Source organism: Punica granatum, chromosome 4 (assembly GCF_007655135.1).
Source record: "Punica granatum isolate Tunisia-2019 chromosome 4, ASM765513v2, whole genome shotgun sequence".
In the NCBI taxonomy this organism is placed as follows: Eukaryota; Viridiplantae; Streptophyta; class Magnoliopsida; order Myrtales; family Lythraceae; genus Punica; species Punica granatum.
The window spans coordinates 37731997-37752166 of NC_045130.1; the positions used below are offsets into that span (position 1 = coordinate 37731997).

The window sequence follows — 20170 nt, forward strand, 5'->3', positions numbered from 1 at the left end:
CCGACCACAAGATCGGGGTGAAAGAGTCACCGCCGACCACAAGATCGAGGTGAAAAGGTATGATGAGTCGCATAAATAACCGATCTGAAGGCTTGCATTAAATAGTGACACGTGACATGACGATGACCAATTGATCATCAATGTAAACATTATAACAAGTGCGTTTGTACAACAATATTCGAGCTCTTAGCAATGCACATTCCTCTTTTCGTCTCCTTCCTCTCCAACGGGCAAGATTTGATTACATAGGTCCCGAAAGCTGCAAATGTCCCAATGGGCGAGAAATATCTGTATATAAATCTAACTGTACTAGATACTCACGGCATCTCACAAATAAACACAGTTCCACTATATATTGGCCCCCTCAAAGATCCCATATATAGAGAGAAGGAAACCGCCTATAGATACATTGGAACCAAAAAGATAAATATGTACACGAGAAAGGAAGCCCGGGGCAGAAAAACGTTGGGCAACCGCAGAAACAATTACAAGTTACAAAAATGCTAACTACGCTAACTATGCTTAATCCTCGATAGCCTCTTCAGCTTCATCCAAGCTATCAGTATGTTCGTCCAACAAGTAGTCACACAGCTCTAACAGCTGATCTGCAAGTGGAGGGATCCCAGGATTCCGTCTGTCATTGTACAAGTGGGCATTGAACGCAATTTGCCACACGTCGTGCCTAAACTCGTTTCGGCTCTTGTACTCCAACCTCCTGACTTTCTCTCGGATAGTGGAGAGATCCATCGGCTTCTTGACTATGTCCAGATAGTCGGGAGCCTCTTTCTTGGTTACGGGCTTGAGGAAGAGATACGATACCTCTTGCCTGCTTCTGAGGACCTCGACGATGTGCTCCAATATGTTTGCTAAACCAACCTGAGGAAGCGATGAGATAAAGTTATTGCTTATGGTTTAAGCTCTTAAGATCATCTTCTAGCTAAAAGCAGAAGACATTTACGAGAGCTCTCTGTTCCCCATATATTATCTATGCATAAGTCAATTGCTGCCATCCTAATAAAATGCCAAAGCAGCTACCTGGAATACAATGTCGTCGAGGCTTTCTGGATTCAAACCCCATAACGCTAAATGACTTCCAAAAGGCAAAGCAAAATGCAATACATGTACAATAAAAAAGAAACTGCAAAAATCAGGTAAGAAAGCGCAAAGAAGTACCTCTCCACCTCTACGGCGCTTTGTTGGAGGGCCAAAGTCTGCAGCAACTTTTGCCACCTCAGGTTTCCTCCTCGCAGTTCGGTCTCTATCAGGCCTCCCGTCGTTTCTTCTGCTACCTCTGTAATCCTCCTCTACATACTCCACTTCAGGCCTCTTCATCTTCTTCTTCTTCTTCTTTGCCTTCAGCCGCTCTTCTTCCTCTCTTTCCCTCCTTATCGAGACCTCATACCTTTCGATCTCCGCTAATCTCTCCTGCTCCTCTAGCATCCTCGTTTCTTCCATGTAAAGCCTCCTTGTCCTCTCTTCTCTCACCATCTCTGCATGTCTCCTTTTTTCTTCCTCCTCCCACCATCTCTGATCTTCCCGAGGCTTCCTTTTCGACGAAGACTCGCTGAAGATCCCAGTTTCATTCCTCCCGTAATTATCAAATCCTGACAGCTCAACTATTTTCTTTGTCTTCCTATAATCAAAATCAACACTACCTTCTTGACTCACCTGATCAAGGTCAACAACCTCTTTTGGCCTTCTGATCTTTATTCTTTTTTGGGTCTGTTCCTTCTCTATGTCTGTAGGCGGTTTTATCACGATTGAGGGCTTAGGAGGTTCAAGTTTGCTCTGGACTATTGCCATGGGTGGCCGAAACACAATGGAGGCCTTCGGAGTCTCAGCTTGACCACGATCAGGTGGTCGTATCACAATATTAGGCTTCTGAGATTCAACTTGCACTTCTCCTTGTTTCGATTTGCTAGAAATAACTATCTTGCTGACCTTTGTGTTGGGCTTATTGTCAGCCACAGGCAAAACCATTTGGTCCGAGCTTCGAGTGGGTCCGGGGTTGGTGTTGTCCAATATCTTGTCAACTGACCCACACTTAAGCTTCAGAGATTTCACCTTTGTGAGGGATTTTTCACATTCTGGTGCTTCCACCAGAGCAGTTTTTCCCACACTTTTCTGTGCGACCTTTTTGGTGGCATGCTTCTGTTGGTGTTGACTGGAAGGATCAAGAGAACTAGACTTTGCAGAAACCTTGTCAGGATCTCCACGGTCAGCTTGTGCTTCTGGATCTTCTCCATACCTTGGGCAGTTCTTGTTTGTCCTCATGTGTCCAAGCTGTGAAGAACAGAAGAAAGAAAACGAAAAGTTCATTCGAGTGCGGAGGAGTTCATGATCGCCACATGAATTTGTTTCTAAGGAGAAATGAAGAAAGCTTGTTTAAGTGATACAGCACTTCATTCCGGTTAGAAGAGTTTCTTGTTTACATTGATTCAGGCATGATGCTACCAATCAAGAAATTTCCTTAGCAATATCAGAATAAAAGAAAACTGGAACGAAGTCCTGGTATGTATGTACGTGTATATATATATATATATAGAGAGAGAGAGAGAGAGAGAGAGAGAGAGTGAAAAGTTCAGTTCTCGATATAAATTTTTGTGTCTATTAGAACCAGGTAAAGTTTGCCCAGCGTTTTGAATGACGAGAGTTATTGGATAAGTTCTCATTACAATTCCTCAGGCCAAGAAAATTTGCAGGGCTACGTACCTGACCACAGGCTCCGCAAACAAAACTCTCTCTAGCTGATTTCTTCTCCTTAAATATCTGCTGCAGTAAAGAAACGGACATGAAGATCAGAGCCAACATGAAACCTCAAGAATAACTGGATATCGTTGATTGCAAAATTACTTCTATCATCATTATAAAAATGGAGTAGTTTAAGAACTTCACTCTATATAATTCTTCATCGACTTACCTTCATTCCATCACCCAATATCTTAACTTTCTTTGCTTTCACTTTTGGGAGAAGATCATCCTTGATGGCCAGAACTTCCCCCTGCCAAACAAAACCAACCCCCCATTTTCACGAAAACTTCAGTTTAACCTAATTTTTATCAACCCATGAATAACAAATTAATCATCAAGAATTACACTTACATCTTTCTTCTCTCCTAAAATGTTCTCCATCCCATTATAAGCTTTGTCAGGTTGGATCGAACTAATAATTTGCTTGACCATTTTCTTGGGTTTCTTGATACGCTCTACATTCTCAGAACCAAAGCCTAAAAGTGGGCCCACAGCCCCAACTTCCTTCCGTGCCAGTCCAGCCTTCTTCTTCTTTGTCAACCCCGTCTTCTCATCTAAAAGGCATATAGGGAAAATCAGCCAATGATAAAAATGATGAGATCACAAGCTCATCATGTGAAAGATACAGTCCATGCTTCAAGATAAACCAGAATTCATACTAAAGCTAACCACAACGAATTTACTAACCTCCCTCAGCAAATTATCATCTAAAAATACCAAATTTGTTTGAAACTTGTTCAAGATCAGTATCACACTAATCAGATGTGACCCGAGAGAGAGAGAGAGAGAGAGATTCTAAAAGCTACATATATTGCAAGTACCATATTTGCCATGGTCTAAATATCCAACTGGATACACAATAAAGTATAAAGATCATTTGAAAACCATAAGTATAGTGGTGCCAAATTTAAGGACAAATGGCACAGATCTAGTGCTAGTAACATCTAGTTCACTAAGACATCACGGAGTAGCAAGAACTGGCTGATCCTGTGGCTTCATTTGTGCATCCATTTTTACACAAAAAGGTCCATTCAGAGGCGTGTTTCATGGACCCGGCTGGCAACCTTACTCTAAACAACAAAAGTAAGAATTCAAGAAATTGGAGATTACCGTCCATCAGCATCCTGCATAGCTCAGCTGCTTCAGCAGCCTCGTCCTCATCCTTCTCCTGAACCTCAGTTTGGGATGGATATCTCCTCATCTTAAGTCCCTTCACACTGTCGGATCGGTCATGCTTGGGTTCATTAATCACTTCATCTCCTTCACATTCCTCTGCATCAAGCAAGTTCTCCAGATCGCCAGCAAAAGAGTCCAAATCACTATTTGACTCAGAGTCACTGGCACCTTCATCAATGGCTGTGAGAGACTGAAATTGTCTGTCCCAAATGTCCTGGCATTTTTCCCTTGTCTGCTGCTGGAGCTGAACAAATGACATTCTTTGACCTCGTGCATATTTGCCGATGGTCGTTGGGTCCACCTTGACCCCAGAGGCTGCTTGTTCACTGGAAAATTCACGTATCATTGCAATTCGATGCCACCTTGTCTGTTTTGCGATTACTTCATCGGGAACATTGAACTTTAGTAAGACCTGTTAAGCGTTTTGAGGACAAAAGTATGACAGACAATTATCCAAAAAATTCAGAAAAAGAATTGCAAAAGGAACCAAAGATCAGCTACTATAAGAGAATACGTGTAAATAAGGTTAAATTTCCTATGCCCCAAACTATGCATGATTTAAATTTTGAACTTGAACCTTAGAATGTCCAAACCCATGACATGTCTTCAAGTATCTTGGAATTCTTATTGATGCAAACCAGCATTTTCTAAACCAACAATTCCCCATACCATTTTCCTAAGGTGTTATAAAGCATTTCAAACATGAGAACCATTCTCGGGCAAGGGCCAAAGAAATTACAGCAATACCTCCCGTGCAGCTTCCATGCTCAGTCTACGTAGATCAGCATCTGTTCCAGTAACTGTGGTGCCCTTAGCTGCAGCCTTTTTCTTTGTCATTGCATTCGAAACTGGTGCCTTTGGGGTACTACGAACATAGCTAAAGCCGAGGCCCCGACCTGAAGGATCGCCGACACCGGAAATTTCCAAGCGCTCAAGATTTTCTTTTACCTAAGAAGGGAAAAGGGCCAGCATAAAAATAAAATCAATGATAATTATATGTTATAAGCAAGACCTCCAGTTATTTTGAATGCTAACCAAATTATTCCAGGAATAACTACTCTTCCAACATACAGATGCACAATGATGCAAAACACGACCAATGCTTAACTAATCATCAAACAGACAATATGCAATTATCACATCTGGAATTTTGGAGAATATGTGGAAGAAATGCCTGGTATTGCACTTCATAAGAGACTCCATAACCCCCCCCCCCCCCCCCCCCCCCCCCCCTCTCCTCAGATGTCCACCACCTTCTTTCATTTCTTTTTCCTCATTACTTAAAGGAAAGAAAAGAGAACTTGAGAACAATGAAAGTTCTCCCGGATTTTCAGAACTAGCATACCAATCTTGTAAAACAAAAAGTCACCTGGTTCGTGCAGGCGACAAAATTGCTACTTAAGCTCCAGGGAGTGATCTGCAGTTCCCTTTCAATGTGTGACGCAGCAGCTAAAGCTATTGCCTCATTTGGAAGCTGACTCATCGCTGATGCGATGACTGTGGGATTCATCAGTCTTGTGATTCCTAAATGCTTCAGTCTGTAAAGACCTGCTTGCATACTTTCATAAGCACAAACCTATAGACAAAAGAGAACCAACAGAGAAATAAACCATTAGAATAGATACAAAGGACTTCACTGTCTAAACTTAACTTGAATGCTCCAAAATTGAACCAGTATTGGCAAAACAAATGATGAAATAACTCTTCAGTGCATGTATTGTTCAAAGGATGAACTTTGGCACATAATGCGTAAGGACACTTACTTTCTCCGGTGGCACGTGTTTTCTCAATGCTTCTTCCGATGGGATGTTGACATTTGGTCTCAACTTCCAGATCCATTGTCCAGTAGGTCCCCTCTGTCACACGCATATATGCATAAGAAAATGCTTTGGCTGGCAGATGATCGTATAGGCCACCAGGAAAGCAAAAGAAAAGCAAACTTGAAGGTAAATCACATTTCTCTGCAGGCAAACTATTGATCCAAACAAAAGCAACAATGCACTGATCTACATCAACACAAATGGAAGAGTACCTTAAGATCTGCAAATCCATTCTTTTTCAGCCTATTCCGATGAAAGGCTTCAGAGAGATGTGGGAAATGAGAAACTAACTCATCCGCAAGAATACATGGAGTCAAGTTGCGCTTTTTCAGGGCACGGAACTCGCGGAACATATGCACCACAACCCTGTTTAGGAGATAATACTGAAGTTCCTTACTCCCAGGGGACATAACTTCCATCAGAGGCTCCTGGAATATTTTTTGGGGAGAAAGGAAAAAGGAAAGGAGGAAACAATCAACCATTATTAAATCAAACTTCAGCAGAAAGATACATCTAGAAAGACCAGAGCCAAGAGCAAACCTGCTGGCCGACAACATTAATCTTGTCAATGCGCCTTATTGAAAGCTTTCCTTTTGCTGAACGAACCAAAAGATAATCTGTCGAGGACACCTTATGAGGGAACACTGGTGATCTGAACATGTTGGTTTCAAGGGAAGATTGAGTGGAACCAGGTTTTATCTCTCCGAGAAAGGGGGATTTATCAGCAGGGTCAAGTGCTAAAAGAGACCCTAAACTTCTGTTTTCGCTGGACAATAAATTGCCAGTTTGATCACTTGGGGCTGTCTTCTGATAGTATGTGCAAAATCTTGCACCCATCCCGACGTTGCTCAACAGTAAGGGCCTTTCCTCACAATACCTGCAGTTCCATGTCATTGAAGCTTGTTAATGGATTCATCTGGAGCAGCAACCATCAAGCAGGATATGAAAAAGCATCCAACAATGATGTCAACTATCAATTTGAACGTTCTAGCACAAGGAAGGAACAAAGGAATAGAATTGTTAAAACACCACTTTCAAGTCACTTACTCCATTAGAAAGACATGACCATCTTTCACAGAGAGCTCTGATTTCTTCTTAAAAGCCCCAGGAGGTCGCAATGATTTATTCTCACTAGGGATCTTCTGTGCTCTGGGTAACAAATGGATTTTTGTACGCACTACATGTAATAGGGAATTTGGCTGTACATTTTGGGCAGAGAGAGACTTGTCATCCTCAAGTTCCTTTCCTCGATAGAATATCTTCACCGGCTCAGATGGCTTGAAATCTACAAGACAAGGCACGGCATGAAGCTTGGAATATGAAGAGTAGTGTTAGATATATTGCAGAAAGTTAAACAATGTTTACCTAGCTTCTTTGAAGCTTTTGCCTTGATCGAAGAGATTGTTTCCTTACTGTCAACATGAAGTTTACTTCCTTTGCCTCCCAAACTCTTCACTATAATTTTCATAGGGCCTTGGGTTGGCAGCTTTCCACGCTCCTTAAAAACTTCATTGTCATGGGGATACCATAGAGCTTTAGGCCGATGAAAATTGGCTATATCTTTACTGTATGAGATCAAAATTAATATGAGCATGAATTAGCAACGACCAAGAAACATTAAAACAGCAAGCATGATTCCGCATAAACAAATAAACATGGATACTAAAGCCGTCCTCCAGGAAAGGAAATACTAAATCTAATGGACATACTACTCACTTGCTCAACTTTGGTTTCGTCGTCTCCAACTTAAGAGCAGGTGCAGAATGATAAACTTCAACGCCGTAAGATGTACGCTTCTCAGAGTTCGTATTCAATTGTTGAGAAGTTTTCCTGTTTGAATAGAAAATATCGTTGGCAATATCAAATCTTGAATATGTCTCATTTCCATGATTGGGTAGCTCGAGAGAATCATGGCCATGGGATTCTGAAGAACAGCTCACGAGCATAGCCCCTGCATGTAACCAAAGCTCACTCTCGTTCTTCTCATCTACAACCTCAAAGAGCATCTGCCTATCTTCAAGATCAAGTATAAGCTTCTGTCTTGTAATGGGTCTGTTCGGCTCCCAAATTATGTCATTTAACCAAGATCCTTCCATCATTTGCTGATTCTGTAAAGAAAACTTGCTAAATTGTGCCGTAACAGTGTTCTCCATGCCATATGGATGACTAGAATCTTCTGCTTCTTCGCAAGATTCTAACCTCAAGAGTTGAGGATGGCTCATCTTTGCAGGAACCACGAGATTTGTGTCTTCAGAGTCAGTTTGTCTCACCATATTTTTGGACATGGGAGAGCTCCAAATGGAATATCCATCACTCTTGACTTCCTTGACCCCCATGTTAAGTCCATAAATGTCATGAACCTCTGCAGAATTATCACTGCCCGGAGAATCTGCATCCCAGAGAATGCTGTTTTCCCAATCTTGCTGATCGAGTGGATAAAAGTTTGGACTTTGTGGCACCTCCCACACTGTCGAAAGGTCAATTGTTAAGTCCTCTTTCATTCGTGCTCCACTCAGAAAACTGTCCAACATTTCCACATTTGCCTTCAGACCGAATTTTTCTGACACCATTTCGTCGTACATAGTCTTCATGACATCATCATGAACTTGATGCTCCTGTTTCATGGATGAAAACTCTTGACTGAAGCCTCTCAAAAAAGCCTCCTCATCCTCTTCGACAAGATCAGAAGCATCGATGGACTTTACTTTTTCTGAAAGAAGGTGAGAAATTGACGACTCAGCGTAACACGAGACATTGACATAATAAACAAGGAGATCCTTTTCCTAGCCAATACCTTTGTGCATCAAGAACATATGATCCCTCTTGTATCTCCTTTTCGAAGATTCCTGAATGCCAAAGATTTCTGAGAACCTTAATATGACCATTCCATTTTCTATACACAGAACAGGCAGTGGGGCCGGACTGATATTCTCTGATGGTTCTTTGGGAGCCTCTTCCATCTCCTGAGACACGGGCAATGATACAGGACATAATTAATCCGAAAATACATTTAAAAAAGAAAAGCATGTACTTGGAACATTATGGGACCAATAAAAATGAAAGTAACACACACGCACACACATATATATAATCGCAATCTCTTAGACTGCTGATCCAAATATTGGAGACTGACCTCATCATCTTTTAAATCAAGATCAAAATTTTCCTCATCTGGTGTGCCAACATGAAGCTCGTGGTCAGAAGGTACTTCAACTTTGGGGGCTGCTTCTTGACCTGAAGCCTGCACTTCTGAGGAAAGAGCAATCATGAATCAACAACAAAATCAAATGCTGACAGAGTTACATGCAGGAAAAAAAAATATCAACAAAGAAAAACAATGACAAATAAGTTTTCTCTTACGAGCAATATAATCAAATCAAACTCTCCACCGTGAGCATGTATAGTAGAGTTTAAATGAGCATTAACAACTGATAATCTGCATATTATTTCTCAGGAAACTGAATAACTAGTTCATCTGAGTGAATATATGTAATAATCAAGTTGTAATTAGGATATCTTACAAACAGGAGCCACATAGCTGAACAAATACCATCGACTAGTGAAATGAAAATAACTGGCACTAGTCTCCAGAAACGTGAAAAAGTAAATGATTCCATGTCAAACCTGATAAAGCAATTTGACTTTCCAAACTTTTATCCACCATCTCCTGCTCCTTTTCAGGTTCCTCATCCTCATCATAATTTTCGTCATCAAACACATTATTCGAGCTGCTCATATTCGTAAAAGGGATCTGAGCAGAAAGATATTCCTTTTCTGGAAACAAATTTTCCTCCTCAGTAGCAGCTTGAACCTCAGGCCCCTCATATTGTTCATCAATGTCTTCATAGTCAACAGCATCTTCGGCCTTCTCATCATAATCTGGAGGCAGATATACCAAAAATAAGAAGACAGAACTAAAGCTGAAGCCCCACATATGATTATTGGAACTGCTCTGTCAGCACACAACCATCACTAACACCAAGTTCACCAACTTAAGAACAGAAATAGGATAGACAACTAATTGCCTTTACTTATTATTATTATTTTATTTAGAAAAGGTACCTTGTTCAGAAGCATCAGCTTGAGTTCGAGGCGATTTTATGGACAACTGAAAGGAGAGACATCACATATTCAGAAAAGAATCTGTAATGAAAACCAACCTACTTGAAATATACATGCACATGTGTATATATCTATATATATATATATATATATAGTCAAATAAACTACAAGTCCATGAAGTATGTACATCTATGTCGGTCAAAGATGAACCCAGCTTATCGGCCAATGCAGCCAGATGCTCTTTCGCTTCCTGCATATTGGGGAAAAATTTTTTTTACCATAAATGTGACACTATACATTATTCAAGAAAATAACAGACCAGCATTAGTATCCCAAGAGAGACGCAAAGAAAATCCCATAATTCTCTCAAAGTTCAATTCTCAGAATGCGTCTATTACCACATACAAAACCATGAAAGCTGGAGAAAGGTTGCTCCTTTTGATGCATTCCATCAAATCAGAATATTAAAAATTTCATTCATCAAATCAGAATATTAAAAAAAAAAAGTTACCATAAATGTGACACTATGCATTATTCAAGAAATTAACAAACCAGTATTATTTTCCCAAAAGAGACGCAAAGAAAATCTCATAATTCTCTCAAAGTTCAATTCTCAGAATGCATCTATTACCACATGTAAAACTGTGAAAGCTGGAGAAAGGTTGCTACTTTTGATGCATTCCATCAAATCAGAATATTAAAAATTTCATCCATCGAATCAGGATATTAAAAAAAAAAAAAAAGTTACCATAAATGTGACACTATACATCATTCAATAAATAACAAACCAGCATCAGTACCCCAAAAGAGACGCAAAGAATCCCATAATTCTCTCAAAGTTTCAATTCTCAGAATGCATCTATTACCATATATAAAAATGTGGAAGCTCGAGAAAGGTTGCTACTTTTGACGCATTCCATCAAATCAGAATATTAAAAATTTCATCCATTTCTTCTTAGCCTCAATCCAACTAGATAATGTTTAAGATCCTGGTTCTTCCTCATCTCCCGCCCAATTGAAAGGGAGGAACTTCTAGAAACCCGAAGTTGTCGAGGTCATCATAAAGAGAGTCCTGTTTTTCCTATCATCATTTCAAGCTTCTAGGGAGAAGGTAGCGATGATGGGTAAAAGGGATTGCTACCTCATCAAGATAATCTGCATCGAGGTCCCCAGAATTGTCAACATTTCCGAACATAAAACCCAAAAAGCGGTTACCACTCCCACCCTCTTCATATTCCTCTTCGTCATCTGCAAGTCAACAATAACACATCACCTCAAAACTCATTCAAGGAAACTCCTTAAAGGGCAGTCAAAATTTTATTCAGCAGAGTGTAAATAGTCAGCTGCCATTTTATTTTTAATGAAAGATTAATCAGCAACACCATTTTTTGAAACTAATAGAAGCATTTACTCAGGACAAGAAAGACAGGGCATATAATTACAATATCATCTGCGCAATCAACATGTGTTTTGATTCGAATAAAGGCCATACCATCATCCCTGCTATCCTGAGAAGCTCCACCCGAGTCATAACCCATGTCTACCAGTTTAGCCTACACCGGGATCCCCCTTTTGTATATGAGCTGCAACCGCTTGGTGCCACCAGCAATGAAACTTCCTTTTACTGATATGGAAAACCCTATATCAAAATCGGTGTAAAGAAACATTTGTAAGTGCTGCTAAACCAATAAAGAGAAAATCTCGCTAAATCCCCACAAAGCCCACCACAAAACAAGATTAAGGTTGAAACACCATCTTGGAAGGTTCACAATGAACTCAAACGAACCAGAAATCCTGTTGGCAAAATTCTACCATTCTGTCAAGAAGGAAGAAAAAAACACGAAAAGAGAAGAGGGAAACCATTGGATAGCTACAACGATTCTTTCGGTTACTTCCAGATGAATTTGAAGTGGCAAGATAGTTTCTTTATCTTCTTTTTACATGCCCTCGTCCCCATACTACTTCATCCATCCCTCTGTTACCATCTATCTCCCCCAAATGAAGATAACACTTCCCCTCCAACTCCCTCCCACCATTAAAACAAAACACAAGCGATTGAAGTTAACCAAAAAGAACGCCTTTGAAGTGGCAAGATAGTTTCTTCATCTTTTTTCTACATGCCCTCATTCCCATACTACTTCATTGCCCTCTATCTCCCCCAAATGAATAAAACACTTTTCCTCCAACTCCCTCCCTCCATCAAAACAAACTATAAGTGATTGAAATTAACAAAAAAGAACGCCTTGGAAAATCATTCGAACATGGAGCAGTCCCCACACCCGAGAATTGTGAGTAGAAGAGCTCGGGGAAGACAATTTAGAGTAAAAGCACTCGGCCCCCATTACAATAGAGATAATTCCTCCATGTCAGAATTCGACAAGTCCCAAAATCCCTAGGAAAAGGATAGCTACCTCGTTCGCCTTAGCAGGGCAGTAACGGGACGGGCTCCCGGGACCGAAGAAACAGCGTTTCACAGGTGCAGGCAGCTGCCCAGAGATGGGGAACCGAACCAGACGGTGGTTTCGAATCAGCAGGCTCCGAGCATCAACAGGAACAGCAAAGACTGGAACTTTTTAAAAAGAAAGACGACGACGACGACGACACAGGAGAGAGAAGGGGGAAGAATTAACAGAAAGGAAAGGAAATAGAATTAGTTGGGCTGGGCCTTGAAAATTTCAAGTCGCCCGGCCCATGACGGAAGCTTCGTGTATAAGCCTTCGATTCGTTAAAGCTCCCGGCGGTCGCTATTCCGGACTGGTCCGGCCGAGATGCATGGAATGATCTTCGTCGAGGAGAGTATGTATATGTATATGTATATGTATATATATATATATAATATAACACCATATCGGCAATAGATAGATATACGATATATATGCTTATACTATATACTATACCAAAGAATTATTCACTTGCTGATTTAATTATTCGAGTTTTGGCGAATTGATACACTTGCTTAATTGGGCGCGCGGTTACCTTATTATGGTAGGTGAAAAGGCAATTCTCTTATCGATTAACAAAAAAATGAGTCGACTTGGTTCGTATGCGCAAAACAAAAAAACCGTCTCTACAAGTTGATCCTAGTCGAACTGAGGCGAGCAAGTGGCTGTAGGGTAACGCGATAGTATTTCGCCTGGGATGCAAAGATCGATCCCTAAACAGATTTTTCAAGTTGGAATACATGCGAAGGCAGTTTTTACGGGGTGAAACTTTTGGACGAGGAAAAAGAAGAACACGTACGGATTTATGTGAAATTTATATGTATTGATCGAAATATTGGTTATAACCTATGCTTTGGACGTTTGTCTGATACGCTTTACTGCGTTATAATTTTTCCTAAAAATCGCAATATATAATTCTTCCAATAACTTCATTATGAGATAGTAACTAATTCATTTTGTTAATGTAAAGTCGGTATCTCAAAGGTAAGGTCACGATTTTAGTTGCTAACAATTTTAATTTGATCCGAGTTTAGCATATCGATTTCGAGACGATCAATATAACATTGAACCTGCCAAAATTTTACACGCGACAAATCATATCATATCAATAGAAAAAATCAATTATTTTATTTATATTGGGATTTAATTTAGTTCGAAAATCTTTTTTTTTTTCTTTTTTCTTTTTTTCCCTGGATCCTCGAGCAATTCAATAAGCTCAAGAAGACATTCTTTCAATATTTCTCCATGTTAATCCACCAATCAATAAGACGGCGACAAGCGGCGCATCGCCTTAGGCTTTCTCGGCATCGGCGGGCTTCTGCTCAGGGGCAGCGGCTTCAACGTTTGTCTCCGCCTCCACTTCTGTCTTCTCGGCCTCGGTTGTGGCTGGAGCTGGCTCCACAGATTTGGTCGCGGCCTCGGCCTCAGGCTTCGGCTCGGAGACGTCTACAAGAGGAGCTTCCTTTTCCTTCTCGGCCTCACCTCCATTAGTAGTGTTCTCCTGCAACCATACCATTTTAAGAAATAGGTCGCGACGTCAGATTGAGATTACAATAGGAAAAATGAAGGTATCAACTCATCTACAAGGGGGAAGTGGCATGTTCACCGGAGCGGGTGCCTCGGCCTCGGCCTTCACCGGGCTGGAGGGGCCCTCAACAGGGGCAGCATCAGCGCTGATGTCCAAGTCCTTGGGCCTGCTCGTGCAACCTCCCATGGCGTTCCTCTCTCGAGGCGAGAACTACGGATCAGGGTGAAGGGAGGCGAGGGAGGGGGAAAGGGAGCTTCTTCGCCGGGATTGCCAATGGAAGAGGTGATTGAATTGCGTGTTCAAGGGATGGTCTGAAAGGAGAGGCGAAGCAAAGTAATTATAGGTCAGGGGGAATTGCTAAATTTAGAAGGAAGAGATACTAAACAAATTCTGATGGTTTCTATGAAGTATGAACTCAAATTAGGCTGGCACAGATGGATGGTTGCTATAGATTGTCCTCTCCGCCCTTTTCATATGGAGGCCGTGGCGGGAATGGAGATGGGCCTCTCTGGGCCTGCAGTCTGGCCCGTAATACCGTTAAGTGTTTGGTACTTCTACTATTCATGGTGTCGTATACATGGATAATATATGAAAACATGAGCGTAGATGCGAATCAAGGATGTTGTGCCATGTAAGCTTTTTTCTCTTTCATACGAAGTGACTTCAGAATTCTATGCAATCAGTGAAGGATATGGCGCAAAATTATGTTTACTATATCGACGTCGTCGAAAGATACAAAATCAAGAGGCCGTTACGTCGAGACTTATCAGATTCCCTTGCCAAATCTCTGCTTCTACAGCTGCAATTTCTGTACTAGCACTCTGGATCCAACTGCTTCAATTGAATGGAGTGCAAGAGTAACCCGTGCACAGACCAGTGGCGCTGCTGTACGGGAACAGAGACACCGGTCGGGTCGGCGGCAGCTCTGGGATTGGACAATCGCTGGCCAGAAGCTCGGTCACTTCCTCCATTGAAGGCCTCCCTTTACTCTCATTCAACGTGCACAGCAAACCGACGTCGACAACCCGAATGGCCTGTTCCAGATTCATCAGCGCGCCCATCCTCAGGTCCACGAGCTTTGCCTTCTCATTCACCTCGTGCATTCTCCAGGCAAGCTCCAGCAAGTCCCTCTCTTCCCGTTCTGCATCGGGCTCCCTTCTCTTCCTGCCTGCGACCACCTCGAGCACAAAGCCCCCGAACTCAAACACGTCCGCTGCCCGACTCACGGCCGACTCGAACCGCCTTGATCCTAAACCGGGGAGCACAAAACCAAAATCCCCGAGAACTGCCCGGAAATTAACGTCAAGCAGGACGCTTGAAGTTTTCATGTTCTTGTGGGCGAGTTTCTTGGAATGCAGGTATCCCAGGGCATCCGCCACATCCTTGACCACCTTGAACCGCCTCGTCCAGGGCAAGACCCCGGCCCCGAAAAGCCACTTGTCAAGGCCTCCGTTGGCGAGGAAGTCATACACGACCATTGTTTCCCGACTGTCGTGGCACCATCCCCTGACTGGGACTAGATTAGGGTGGCGCACCCGACTGATAGCACATATCTCTTTCATCATCCACCTCCTGTCCAATCCATTGGAAGTAAGAAACCGAACCGAAAACCGCTTCACAGCTACTTGGAGGCCGTTCGAAAGCTTCCCCAGATAGAAAGTGCCCCGAGAGTCGCTCCCTAGTACCTCGTACTCGGCAAAATGCCTCGTGGCTAAGGAAAGCTCAGAAAATGTGAAGCGGCGGGGCTTGTTGGGAGGCCTGGGCCGTTGTAACTTCTCCGGTAAAATCACGGTACCCGACTTTTCTTTCTTGCGCCTACTGTTAAAGTAGAGACTGAGCAGAACAGCGAGAACTAGTACAACTGTGCCCACGAATATGAGGAAGCTGCTGCTGGGTCCATTCTCGGCGCTCCTTGGGCTGCTGTTCTCGAGGACGATCTTGCTCTCGCATGTTTCAGCAGATGGGAGTCGAAGAAAAGCTTGGCTCGTGGAAGTAAAGTTCCAAGAAAGAATATTATGAATTTGAGTCAGATTTCCAGTCGAGGCGGAGAATCCTACGAACATGTACTCTTTCAGGTGAGGGGACAGGTCGAGACTTTCTGAGAATACAGGTCTCGAGGGCAATTCAATGCCGCTCGGTCCGATGTGAATTTCCATCCATCGCTTAGGGCCATCGTATCTGATCCGAGCCTGGTGGATGGAACCATCCTTGAGGTGCACCCCGGCATCCGAAGCATTGATGATTTTAGTAGAAACAATGCTTCCCAAGTTGATGCCCAAGTGGTTATCATTCGGGTCACCAAACTCCGGATTATGGCGGGTATCAAACTCCACAGCCACGGCCTTGTAGTCCTCATCACAAGCATCGTTCAGCATCCCGAGCCATGGGCCTGACCTCCCGACTGTAAACTCATCCGGGACTATAATGAAGGTCAGCCCGCTGCCTCCATGACTGGGAGAGGAGTCCCAGTCACCCTTAGGATTGTAAACTGTGTCATTCTTGAACTGGAAGGAGAAGGTGGTCTCGAAGGAGGCAGGTGTCTTGGTGGTCGGCTCGAGGAGGCGGACCGGGGAAGAGTACAGGGCACGTCCTGCCAGGTGCCTGAGGTCGAGAGCTTCAGTCTCATCAGGAATCTGAAGTGCAGACTTATCCTTGGAGAGCTTGGCGCTTCCTAGGAGCTTGACATCATGAAGGATCCTCGGATTGTCCAGGCTGAAATCAGGGAAGGACAGGTACTTGGTGACATTGATTGCAGGTCCTCTGTTCTGGTTCTTCTTCTGATCAGCCGAAACAGCTCTCTGGTTAACCGTTATGAGAGCTAGGACATAAGTTGAGAAGAAGAAAAACAAGGTGAACCACGGGGAAGAGGAAGCCATTGTTGCAAGAACAAGAAAGGCAGCAGCTGGTGCAGTATGGCTTTCAGGAACTTCAGAACATGCTCGAATTGATTACGTGTACTGCGAGCTTGCTTTGCTGATGAGGTGCTACAGCACCGTCCCGAGCCTAGACTAGACCAGACTGGAATCTTCCAGGTTCGGAGCGATTGGAAGAGGTGGTGGAGATAGGAGATATGAGTTGTGATGAGAAAGGAGACAATTGAAACAACGCATCAGACAAAGATAAACATGAAGACAGGCCACCACCTCAATAAAGAGGAATCACTGGTAGTAAGGCTAGCAGCAGAGACAGCGACCGCTGTTTTGTGCGGTTTCTGCAATCAAACCTTTGCATGATTTGTCTTGTAGGGTCGTCTCCAAAGAATGTGCGTTCCAGGTGCAGTTTTCGGGTTCCTGAGCCGTCTTCCATTTGAACACCTCTCCCGTGCTACCCCATCTCTGATGGATACACCAAATTGATTCACGGCCATGCAACCAAGGAATGGCTACAGGGACGAGATCCCAAATAGGAATTCACTTGGTATCCAAAAGAAGTCGAATAGGAATTCACTTGCTAAAAGATGTTCGATTGGTTCAGTAGGAACTTGATGATTCTTGTTCCTAGTTGCATGTCACATATCAGAGTATACGAACAAAACATACACATCGAAATCAATCGCGTGCCTGCAGTGAATTATCCTCGAATATATTCGTATCATGAAGACCTAACTGTCAATGTTTCTGGGACCAAACAGATATATCTGCAATCGTGCCTACCTTGGAAGACAGCAGAAAGCAATGGCGTTTGCATATCTGCCATTTTTAGCATTGAATTTATCCTTAATCTAGCCATCGATAATTGACTGTGTTCAACAGCTTCAGAAAGTAAGAAAGTTAAAGAGCAATCGGGTGAAGAAGTTCGCTCTCTCAACAGTCAGGAGTCAAGGACTGCCAATGATTTTAATATGGCTCGAAAAACCCGTTCAGGATGCAACTCTAGAATGAGGACTACAATGTTCATTGAAGGAACTGTATTCGCAATAACCAAGATAAAGGGCACATTTAAGAAATAACCCGTCACTTTAAAACTAAAAGGAAAAGAGAAGAATAGCATTACTAAATGGTTCCCAAAATGAACATCCTTGACTCAAAATTGTCAAAACCCATCGCAAACAAGCTCCCTGAAGTTCTCAACACAAAGTCCGGAGGAAGAAGTTGGCTGAAAGAGGGCCATTTCAAAGAGAAATTCCCTACAAAGGATATAAAAAAACCAAATATAACATTCTACTTCGCTTACTCCTCCACCAAGATGGTTCCCTTCTCGCTAACATAGATACCATCGAGGAACTTCCTAATATCCTTGTTCTTGACGTGACATTTCTGTTGCAAGGAATTATAGTTAGTCAATGTTACATACTATAAGGGGAACTGACTGTGAAATCATATAAAATGCATGTGAATGCTTGTTCCTAAGATTTAGGCTCGAACTTACAGGACAATTAAAGGATCATTGAATAATTTATATCTATTCATTCTTATTCAGGGTCCATGGATATTAACCTCGGATAGATTGTTCTCCGATTTATGATCTCATATGGAAAGCCTAACTCTGTCACGAAAAAGGAGCCCAAGACAAGCAGCAAATAGATGTTACCTGATTAATCAAAGCACAGGATCTAGAAACAAGTTCGATGTCATTTCCATCCACGACCAGCTCATCCTTGACCTTCTCGGATCGAACGACAGAGACACCCTCAAGCATATCCACTTTCCTCACCTAATGAACACAAAAACAATCAGTCATTCATTTTCTTGAAGTCGATGTGTATTCATGCCATCAATCAGCCTTCAGAAGCATTTGATCAAACAACATAACTTCACATTAACTGGTACAAGATTGCCCTTGTCAGAAGCTATCAGTCGACGATTGAGCAAAATAATTTATTATGATAAGCAAGAAAACTGAACCAACCCAATGTTGCCACAGCATCGCATTTGACACTTTCCAGTAAAAAGATTCGAATTAGATAAACAATTAATTACCAAGACGATATTCTTTGACAATTGAAAACGGAGAAGCAAAGCAGATCGAAGTAAAATGCCAAATTTTCCAAATCCCAGAAAATCGAGACGTTCGGCACGAAACTAATCAACAGGCTAGTGGAAATTTCTTCATACAATTATCCGACACCTTAGCATCAAACAATCAATAAGCATTTGGAACTCAAGCTAATCACAGAGATCACACCAAATTCATACCATCAGAGACTAGTCTACAAAGCAAAAACGAAATGTGATCAAATGGAGGAAAAATGGTACCTTCTTCTCGCCGAGGAAGTTTCTGATCTCGATCGACTTGTTGCTGTTGGTGATGCTGGCGTTGATCGGGAAGTGAGCGTAGACGAACCGCATCTTGTACCGGTATCCCTTGGTGACGCCGGTGATGAGATTCTCGACGTGGCTGAGGGCGGTCCTGATGGCGGCAGAGGTCTTTCGGGAGCCGAACCACGCCTCGATCTTGAGCTTCCTCTTGCCGGTGGCCTCGTCCTTGATGAGCTGGAAGTCGAGGTTGAGGTGCTTGAAGTTGCGGGTGAGCTTCCCCCGGGGGCCCTCCACCTCGATGATCTTGGCGTTGACCTTGATGCTGACCCCGTCGGGGATGTCCATGGTCTCCGATGACAGGATCGTCTTCATCTTCTTCCCCTTTCACTCTCTCGGTCTGTGTACTCAGCAGAAGCTCCCGACGGCGATGGATGGATGGAGAGGCCCCTCCTCACTCTCAGTCTCAGCTCGGAAACCCTAGCCCTAGCCAGGGAGGGAGACAGCTTTAAATATATTTGATTGATTTTGGGCCTCGATTGGGTTATAATTTCGGCCCATTTTAACGGATGGGTCTCAAACATTTGGGTCAGCCCAATTCATAATATTTATTAAAAAGCTCGGGCTTGAAAATAGTTTCTCTATTTGTGATTTCAGCTTGGATCGATTTCTGTGAAATGGGCATCTTTAATTGACCCATTTGATTGGATGGGCCTCAAACATTTGGGTCAAACCGATTGGGGATTGGTGACCGACCACAAGGCCCCCACCGATTTGAATCTATCCCCAAACTCCGATCAATGGGGCCTCACGGGCGACCCTAATTGGGGGTGGTGGCTGGTGGCAAGCCCCACCGATCGGTCCCTTCCCTCTTTTTTTGCAATTTTTTTAAAAATTTAAGATTTATTTTTTTTAAAACAATTTATGTGGATCTCACTCAACCAATCTATGAGCGCCACGTGGCACTATTAAGTGCCACGTCAGCACGCTGGTTAAAATTGATAGAAAATCTAACGCTATGGTAAAATATATAACGGATTGATAGTTTGTGTCTTTCTTACAAAAAAAATAGTTTGTGATAGAATATAAAAAAATATAAAGTTTGTAATTTATTGAGTCATTTTTCCATTAAAAAAATTGACTTCGAAAAATAAAATTGAGCATGTTGTCTTTCTAAAAATAAAATTTGACTGCAAA

General features: G+C 42.5%; 4 protein-coding genes across 6 annotated transcripts; all 4 read right to left on the bottom strand.

Annotated features, from left to right (window-relative positions):
* Positions 1-205: 205 nt before the first annotated feature.
* LOC116206141 (transcription initiation factor TFIID subunit 1) lies at positions 206-12411 on the bottom strand. Of its 3 annotated transcripts, none has more exons than XM_031538918.1 (22): positions 12221-12411; positions 11302-11433; positions 10951-11057; positions 9997-10059; positions 9810-9855; positions 9372-9626; positions 8881-8996; positions 8542-8710; positions 7464-8457; positions 7113-7312; positions 6795-7032; positions 6288-6624; positions 5960-6175; positions 5691-5783; positions 5297-5503; positions 4675-4875; positions 3862-4339; positions 3103-3305; positions 2921-3001; positions 2713-2772; positions 1174-2283; positions 206-876 (listed from the first exon to the last, which is right to left on the bottom strand). In XM_031538918.1, exons 2-22 carry the CDS (start codon positions 11345-11347, stop codon positions 523-525), a joined length of 5574 nt encoding a protein of 1857 aa, XP_031394778.1. In that variant the 5' UTR covers positions 11348-11433; positions 12221-12411; the 3' UTR covers positions 206-522. The 3 variants fall into 3 exon arrangements, with proteins under 3 accessions (XP_031394778.1, XP_031394779.1, XP_031394777.1); XM_031538919.1 differs by having other exon boundaries at positions 2713-2769; positions 11302-11448; XM_031538917.1 differs by having other exon boundaries at positions 11302-11448.
* A 942-nt stretch (positions 12412-13353) lies between these two features.
* On the bottom strand, positions 13354-17146 carry LOC116203505 (L-type lectin-domain containing receptor kinase VIII.2-like). Its single transcript, XM_031535251.1, has 2 exons — positions 13857-17146; positions 13354-13751 (listed from the first exon to the last, which is right to left on the bottom strand). Exon 1 carries the CDS (start codon positions 16652-16654, stop codon positions 14615-14617), a length of 2040 nt encoding a protein of 679 aa, XP_031391111.1. The 5' UTR covers positions 16655-17146; the 3' UTR covers positions 13354-13751; positions 13857-14614.
* LOC116204400 (skin secretory protein xP2-like) lies at positions 13542-13964 on the bottom strand. Its single transcript, XM_031536475.1, has 2 exons — positions 13857-13964; positions 13542-13751 (listed from the first exon to the last, which is right to left on the bottom strand). Exons 1-2 carry the CDS (start codon positions 13962-13964, stop codon positions 13542-13544), a joined length of 318 nt encoding a protein of 105 aa, XP_031392335.1.
* A 528-nt stretch (positions 17147-17674) lies between the features above and the next one.
* On the bottom strand, positions 17675-19467 carry LOC116203506 (60S ribosomal protein L9). The gene is made up of 3 exons (XM_031535252.1): positions 18974-19467; positions 18309-18431; positions 17675-18034 (listed from the first exon to the last, which is right to left on the bottom strand). The coding sequence occupies exons 1-3, from the start codon at positions 19346-19348 to the stop codon at positions 17948-17950; spliced, it is 585 nt and encodes a 194-aa protein (XP_031391112.1). The 5' UTR covers positions 19349-19467; the 3' UTR covers positions 17675-17947.
* Positions 19468-20170: the final 703 nt, after the last annotated feature.

Coding starts and splice junctions, on each gene's coding strand:
- LOC116206141 (XM_031538918.1), bottom strand. CDS start 11,347: ATGGGTTATGACTCGGGTGGAGCTTCTCAGGATAGCAGGGATGATG. Junction 9,856..9,996: donor CATCTTTGACCGACATAGAT/GTACATACTTCA, acceptor CTCTCCTTTCAG/TTGTCCATAAAATCGCCTCG. Junction 5,504..5,690: donor AACACGTGCCACCGGAGAAA/GTAAGTGTCCTT, acceptor TTTTGTCTATAG/GTTTGTGCTTATGAAAGTAT.
- LOC116204400 (XM_031536475.1), bottom strand. CDS start 13,964: ATGGGAGGTTGCACGAGCAGGCCCAAGGACTTGGACATCAGCGCTGAT. Junction 13,752..13,856: donor AGGCCGAGGCACCCGCTCCG/GTGAACATGCCA, acceptor GTATGGTTGCAG/GAGAACACTACTAATGGAGG.
- LOC116203505 (XM_031535251.1), bottom strand. CDS start 16,654: ATGGCTTCCTCTTCCCCGTGGTTCACCTTGTTTTTCTTCTTCTCAACT.
- LOC116203506 (XM_031535252.1), bottom strand. CDS start 19,348: ATGAAGACGATCCTGTCATCGGAGACCATGGACATCCCCGACGGGGTC. Junction 18,432..18,973: donor ACTTCCTCGGCGAGAAGAAG/GTACCATTTTTC, acceptor TGTGTTCATTAG/GTGAGGAAAGTGGATATGCT. Junction 18,035..18,308: donor CCTGTGCTTTGATTAATCAG/GTAACATCTATT, acceptor TCCTTGCAACAG/AAATGTCACGTCAAGAACAA.